This window comes from Vombatus ursinus, unplaced genomic scaffold, assembly GCF_900497805.2.
Source record: "Vombatus ursinus unplaced genomic scaffold, bare-nosed wombat genome assembly UNPS02014853.1, whole genome shotgun sequence".
NCBI lineage: Eukaryota > Metazoa > Chordata > Mammalia > Diprotodontia > Vombatidae > Vombatus > Vombatus ursinus.
This window is the reverse complement of record NW_020954631.1, coordinates 397435-405152: the sequence shown is the minus strand read 5'-3', so window position 1 is coordinate 405152 and position 7718 is coordinate 397435. Positions and strand designations below refer to the sequence as shown.

At 47.0% G+C, this 7718-nt stretch overlaps 1 protein-coding gene across 1 annotated transcript; it reads left to right on the top strand.

The window, feature by feature from the left end:
• The first annotated feature begins 963 nt into the window (after window positions 1-963).
• LOC114027197 (aspartate aminotransferase, mitochondrial-like) lies at window positions 964-2256 on the top strand. The gene is given in 1 exon segment (XM_027841140.1): window positions 964-2256. A coding segment is annotated over 1 exon segment (1293 nt).
• The last annotated feature ends 5462 nt before the right edge of the window (window positions 2257-7718 follow it).

Genomic DNA, 7718 nt, shown 5'->3' with positions numbered 1-7718 from the left:
GAGAAGGGGGTCTGCAGACCCTAGGGACTGGTCAGAGCAGGAGCACCAGTGCCCAAGGAGACCTGGGTACATCCAGGCCAGAGGAGGTCCTAGACCCAGCTTGGAGCTCTCCCAGACGGAGGGTCCCTCGACAGGAGCAGATGCCAACTGGCAGTTCTGGGTCTCAGATCCAAGGGAGCCTGAGGAGGGAACCTGTGCACAGGGGTGGCATTCCCAGGTAGGGAAACCCTGGCCAGTGTGTGAAGCCAGCAGCAGCAGCGGCGGTGGCTGTGGTGGTGGGACTCAGACTCCAGGACCAGACTGGGCTCTCACTTCCAGCGTCTAGCCCAACCTACAGAGGAGCAGCCAGGCTGGGAACCCCAGACCAAAGGGGAGCTTACAATCTACCGCTCTGAACCAGCGGAGCTTGCCAGCTGGCCGATAGGGGCCGAGGTCTGCAGCATCTACTGTTGCTCAGACTCAAACCCAGGTCAGGAAATTGAAGAGCTCAGAGCAGGGGGCAGCGATCAGCTTTTGCCCTGGATCAGACCCTTCTGGGGGCACAGAAAGCTTGCAGGTCCCCGGCCTGAGCTGTCCCTGAGATCCTGGAACAACACAGCACTCAATACCCCAAGAAAGCAGCAGCAGAAAGAGCCCAGACGTTCCCTCCACGAGTGTGACAGAGCCCAACCCTGACATCAAGTCCGAAGTCAGGAAGCAGGCTGGAAGGATGGGCAAACACACAAAGAAGCCCACCACGAGCTATTATGGTGGCAGGGACACTCTAGACACAAATGCAGAACAGAATGACTCTAAAACATCTTCAAGAAAGCCTCAGAAAAAACACAGCTTGGGCACAAACTCAACTGGAATTCTGGAAGAGATGAAGCGAGAGTTTTTTTTAAAGAGTTAAAAATGTTGGTGTGCCGGCGTCTGCCAGCCATCTCGCCAGCAGTCGCTCAGCTCTCCATCTCTCTGCTCGCCATGGCGCTGCTGCACTCCTGCCGCCTCCTCTCCGGAGTTACTTCCTTCTACCTGGGCCTCAGCACAGCCGCCAACGCCAGAGCCAGCTCTTGATGGACCCACATAGAGATGGGGCCCCATGACCCTATCTTGGGGGTTATGGAAGCATTTAAGAGGGACACTAACAGCAAGAAGATGAATCTGGGAGTTGGGGCCTACCGAGATGACAATGGGAAGCCTTACGTTCTTCCAAGCGTCCGTAAGGCAGAGGCTCAAATTGCAGGGAAGAACATGGACAAAGAGTACCTGCCCATCGCAGGACTGGCTGAATTTTGCAAGGCATCAGCAGAGTTGGCCCTGGGTGAAAATAACAAGGCTCTGAAAAGCAATCGATATGTCACCACACAGACCATTTCTGGAACCGGTGTATTGAGAGCGGGAGCCAGTTTTCTGCAACGGTTCTTCAAATTTAGCCGGGATGTGTATCTTCCAAAACCATCCTGGGGAAATCACACCCCCATCTTCAGGGACGCTGGCATGCAGCTGAATGGCTATCGCTGCTACAACCCCAAGACTTGTGGCTTTGACTTCACCGGAGCCTTGGAAGACATTTCAGAAATCCCAGAGATGCAGAGTGTCATCCTTCTGCATGCCTGTGCTCACAACCCCACAAGAGTTGATCTTCATCCTGAGCAGTGGAAAGAAGTAGCATCCTTAGTAAAGCAAAGGGAACTCTTTGCCTTTTTTGACATAGCATATGAGAGCTTTGCCAGTGGAGATGGCAACAAGGATGCCTGGGCTGTTCGCCACTTCATTGATCAGGGCATTAATGTCCCTCTCTGTCAGTCCTACACCAAGAACATGGGCCTGTATGGTGAATGTGTGGGAGCCTTTACCATGGTTTGTAAAGATGCTGATGAAGCCAAAAGGGTAGAATCCCAGTTGAAAATACTGATTCATCCCATGTATTCCAACCCTTCTCTCAATGGGGCCCGAATTGCTGCCATGATCCTGAATAGTCCTGATCTGAGGAGCCACTGGTTGCAAGAGGTCAAAGGCATGGCAGATCGCATCATTGGCATGCGGACCCAGCTGGTTTCCAACCTCAAGAAAGAAGGTTCCTCCCACAACTGGCAGCACATCACTGACCAGATTGGCGTGTTTTGTTTCATAGGCCTGAAACCTGAGCAGGTGGAATGGCTGACCAAGGGATTCTCCATCTATATGACAAAAGATGGCCACATTTCCATAGCAGGGGTCACATCGGGCAACATAGGATACCTTGCCCATGCCCTTCACCAAGTAACCAAATAACTCTCCCTGGTGAGATGGAGCAGAGATGACCTTCCCACCTTCAGACTCTGCTATTTGAGATTCAGAGATATGACTGAGCTGGCGAAGATAGGAGCGGTGTGAGAATTTCTTTGAATCATAGTGCTTAATGCTCAGCCATCGACAGTATCTCAGAATAAGACCTGTGAGTAGGCTAACTCACTAGAAACTAGAGTGTGGAGCTTTGTGGGTCTAACCCAAACTCCCCAACCCATCCTCCACAACTTTTCCGAAACATTTTATGTTTACAGTAACTCTACCAAAAATCCCACCCAGAAACCAGAATTCCTCACCCTCTCCCCTTCCCCCAGTCTTAGATCTCCGGCATTACAATGTTGTTCAAGAGCTTTAATCTAGGTAATAAATATCACTTAGCTCACATAACCGAAATCTCTGTGGTGCTAAAAGCTTCCAAAGAAGGCTTGCCCAGTTCTGCCTCCCACCTCTATTGGCCTCCCATGACTGATGGAGGCACCTCGACTCGCAGTTTGTTTTTGGACATCATAGATGCTGCTGTTGCACGGCATCTTTGCTTCGAGAAATAATAGGAAAGGGAGGTGGTTCTCACCCATTGGACATCTAAGACATTTTTAAGTCTCCCCTCTTCCCCCATTTTTATTGCTGTCCTTTCCCCTTGACCCAAAGATCCAAATCTGCCCTAGTTTCTCTCCCTCCCTCTGCTTGAATTAATCTTCAGACCCTTCCTATCAGGATCCATATACTTGGAGAATTAAGTAAAATGTAATTTAAGAGATGAGCATGTTCTCTACTCCTCTTTTTCAGCGAAAGATGGAGGAGAGGAATTCGATAAAATGACTGCACTTTAATATTGGCATCATTGTAAAGTTTTTAATCATCCCCATTTCTGCCACCTCTCCACCAGACCTCATCAACGTAGTTGTGCCTGTTCATGACAAGTCTGTATGGGGCAGTCCATCCTGGGAGAGGAGTATTTTGAGCTGTGGTTGTAAGCTTCTCTGTGTTGCTAGCCGAGTTCAAACATCAACCTTGAAAAGATCACCCTCCATTGTAATCACATAGGCCTTTATGCAGCCTGGTTTCTCTGTTACAATAAAATCATTGTAGATTGGGGGGAAAAAAGAGTTAAAAATGTTTCTATAAATGAAATAAGAGTATTTGAGGAAAAAAATTGGAAAAGCAATGAGAGCTTTGGAAGAAGGAACTGGAAAGGGAATTAACAGAAATGTACAAGAGGTACAAAACCTTTCCCAAGCAACAAATGCCCTGAAAATTAGAGTAGGCCAAATAAAAGCCAATGATGTCATGAGGCAACAAGAAATATTGAAACAAAGTTAAAAAAAAAAACCTGGAAAAAATGGAAGAAAATATAAGGTATCTCATAGCAAAAACAGCTGACCTGGAAAACAAATTAAGAATGAGTGGACTGTCTAAAATCCACGACCAAAAAAGGAGCTTGGACATCCTATTTCGTTTTTAACATTCATTTTTAAAAATTTTGAGTTCTAAATTCTCTCCCTCTCTCCCATTCCCCACTCCTGACCCATTAAGAAGGCAAGCAATGTGATATCAATTATACATGTGAAGTCATGCAAAACATTTCCGTATTACCTATGTTGCAAAAAAACCCCCAAAACTTAAAAAAAAAAACCAGCAAGAAAAATAAAGTGAAAAAAATCTGCTTCAGTCTACACTCAGAGCTCAACAGTTCTGTCTCTAGAGGTGGATTGCATTTTTCATCATGGTAGACATTCTGTTTCAAAAATTCTTAAAATAGGGGCAGCTAGGTGGCGCAGTGAATAGAGCTCTGGCCTTGGAGTCAGGAGGACCTGAGTTCAAATCCAGCCTCAAACACTTAACATTTACTAGCTGTGTGACACTGGGCAAGTCACTCAACCTAGATTGCCTCACCAAAAAGCAAAAAAAAAAAAAAAAAAAAAATTCTTAAAATAAAACTGTCCAGATCTTTTAGAACCAGAGGGCAAAGTGGAAATAGAAAAAATACACTGGTCACCTCCTGAGTCTAGGATCATCATAGCCAAAATCTAGAGTTTCCAGGTCGAAGAAAAAATACTGAAAGCATCCAGAAAGAAAGAATTCAAGTCCTGAAAAGCCACAGTCAAGATCACACAAGATTTAGCAGCCACCACTCTAAAAGAAGCAGAGAGCTTGGAATGTAATATTCCAGAAGGCAAAGAATATGGGCTTACAGCCAAGAATAACTTACCCAGCAAAACTGAGTATAATGCTACTGGGGAGAAATGGAGTTTTAGTGAAATAGAGGACTTCCAAGCATTCCTGACGAGAAGACCAGAGCTGTGGAGAAATTCTGAGGTTCAAACACAGACGTGAAGAGAAGCATAAAAAGGTCAACGTGAACGAACGGTGAGAAAGGCCCAAACAAGGACAAACTGCTTCCATCCATTTATGGAGAGAGCATACATGTGCCCCCACCCCCTCCACCCCACGTCCTGCCATCATCATGGCTTATAGAGCGAGTCCAATTAGACATGGCCTGGGAATCTTGAACAAGTTATGGTATATTAATGTGATAGAATACTATTGTGCTATAAGAAATGATGAAGGGGGTATTTCAGAAAATCCTGGGAAGATGTGTGTGAACTGACACATCATCATCTGGGGTCATAGAGGGAGTCCAATCAATTAGACAAGGCCTGGGGATGGTTCTGTAATATCTTGATCATCTTTAGAAAAGACTGGAAAGAAAGGGCAAGAGGCTTACACTGGGGAGGAGGAGAAGAAGGAAGAAAGGGAAGGGAAGTTAGGGAGAAGTGTCTCACATAATCAGGGTGAACAAGTAGACATCTATAGAAAAAAAGAGAGGACTCCACTTTGCATCTGCTGCTCTGCCTGCTTTCAACTCCACTGAACAAGATGCCCCTCCCAGGATGAGCTCTTCACTTCTAAACTTGGTACCATGTGGCCGCCTCAAAGCTTTGAGTGCTACCACCTCCCTCAGCCTCCTCTCTCCTCCCAATGCCTTCCATCACCTTGTTCAGTCTTGTCAGATTCTTTCTGACCCCATAGACCACACTGTCCATGGCATTTTTTTTTTTTTTGGCAGAGACTGGAGTGGTTTGCCATTTTCTTCTCCAATGGATTAAGGCAAACAGGATCAAGTGACTTGCTCAGGGTCACACAGCTAATAAATGTCTGAGGCCAGATTTGAACTCAGGTCTTCCTGTCTCCAAGCCCACAGAGCCATCTAGTTGCCTCACCTTCCTTTATACAGGACAAAAACTGGACTCAACTCCTTCCACTTTGCATCTGCTACTGTGCCTGCTTTCAGCTCCATGGAACAAGATGCCCCCATGCTGGGATGGTGCCCCATCTCCCTCCCACTCCCTGCTTTCCTACTTTCCTGCCTCCTTTTGTGTATTGTCTCCCCTTTTTGTCTTTCTTTTTACTAACTGTCTCCCTAGAGCTTAGTACGGTGCCTGGCACATAGAAAGTGCTTAATAAGTATTTCTTGGATTATTGAGTTGGCTAGGGGTGGAGGGAGTAGCTGACTCTTGAACCTTACTCATCTGAACTGTTCAGAAGAAGACAGAGCACACACAGTTGGGTACAGAAATACATTTCACTCAACAGGAAAATTGCAGAGAGAAGGGGGAGGAAGAATTAGAGGCAAGGTAGATTACAGGGGGAGTGGGATGAGTCTTGAGCAAAACGAACTAAGGATATAAGAAAAAAACTTGTAGCTCTTTTTGAGGTGGAAAAGAATGGGAATCTGAAGAGAATGCCCATCAATTGGGGAATGGCCGAACAAGTTATGGTACATGAATGTGATGGAATATGATTGTGCTGAACTCTTATGGGCGTCATGACCAAGCAGGATTCCACAGGACCAATGCTTCCCACCTCCTGAGAGGGGAAAGACTCAGAATGAGACAAAGGTTTTTTAGGACATAGGCAACATGAATCTTCATTTTTTACTATACCTGTGTGGAATGGGCTTAGTTTTTCTTGTGTTCTCAGTTGTGGGGGTAGGGAGAAAAGGTTGGTTTGGGAGAGTCAGATGTACCAACTGGAAGGAAGGGAGGAAAGGAGGGAGGGAAGAAGGGAAGGAAGGAGGGAGAAGGGAGAAAAAGGAGGGAAGAAAAGAAGGAGGGAAGAAAGGAAGGAAGGAGGGAGGGAGGAGGGAAGAAAAGAGGGGGAGAAGAAAGGAGGGGGAGGGAAAAAAGGAAGGAAGGAGGGAAGAAAGGAAGGAAGGGAGGAGAAAAAGAGGGAGGAAAGAAAGGGAGAAAGGAGGGAGAAGGGAGAAAAAGGGAGGGAAGAAAGGAAAGAGGGAGGGAAGAAAGGAGGGAGGGAAGGAGGGAGGGAAGGAAGGAGGGAGGGAATGTGGTAGGTTTTCTCAGTAAAGGTGTGAGTTTGGGGGGAGAGATGAGAGTTTAAGGGGTTGGGAGGCAGGCTGAGGTCTCCCATGTAATATATTCACCAGACCATTGAAAGAAAACGTTGGTTCACTTTCTTTCTTGTCCCACCACCCCCTACCCATGCCACTATAAACAAAAGCCAACAGCCACCTTTCTGACACTCTCTCCGCTTCTGTGAGCTACCAGGTCAGACCAAGGTCATCCCTCCTTACTCTTATTTCCTCATCTGTCCTTTCTAGTTTCTGACCTGAAGAAGCAGCCCCTTTCCCTACGAGGCACTGCCTCAATCTCTCCTCCTTATGACACCCTTTCAAATCCTTGAAGGAACATTGCCTCGCACCATGCCACTGTACCTCATCTTCTCCCTTAGATAGTTGTGGCTGCTCCTGACTGTGTCCTGGCAGAGATGGACCATCAGCTTTCTGTTGTCCAGGGCTCTGGGTGAGAACTTTTGTCATGAGCCTGAGTCCCTAGCAGGTCCTCTGCAAATGGATAAGTATGGCTAGACCAGGTGCTCCATCACTTGGGCTGGGTATAGCCACCAAGAGGTCAGGGAGAGGGGGAGGGACCCAACCTGGGATTTTGTAAGCAGATAAAGACATTTTCTCTGCTAATGCAGGCTGGCATATTGCCTTGGGACATAGTGAGGGGAAGTGACTGGCCCAGGGTCACAGAGCCAGATCTGCCTGGCCACTAAAGGTTTACTAGATTATACTGAGCTTCTGAACAAGGCCTGACTTCAGGGCCTGCCTGTACACTGCTCTCCTCCCAATGTCTGGGGCTTTCAAACCTGCTTCTCTTGTGTTGTTAAAAGCTCTGGGGTTGCCTTCAACAATATGCTCACCTCAGCAGGGCAGTATCTTGTTGACCTCAACAACTCTTGTTATTTCCAAATGACTGTGAAGGGCAGATACTGAGAGGGAAGGATGGAGAGAGAGACAGAGAAACAAAGAGAAAGGAAGAAGGGAGAGAGGGAAAAGGAGGGAGAGAGAGAGACAGACAGAGACAGAGAGATGAGAGGAGAGAGAGACAGAGAGACAGAGAGGAGAGAGAAAGAGAGGAGAGAGA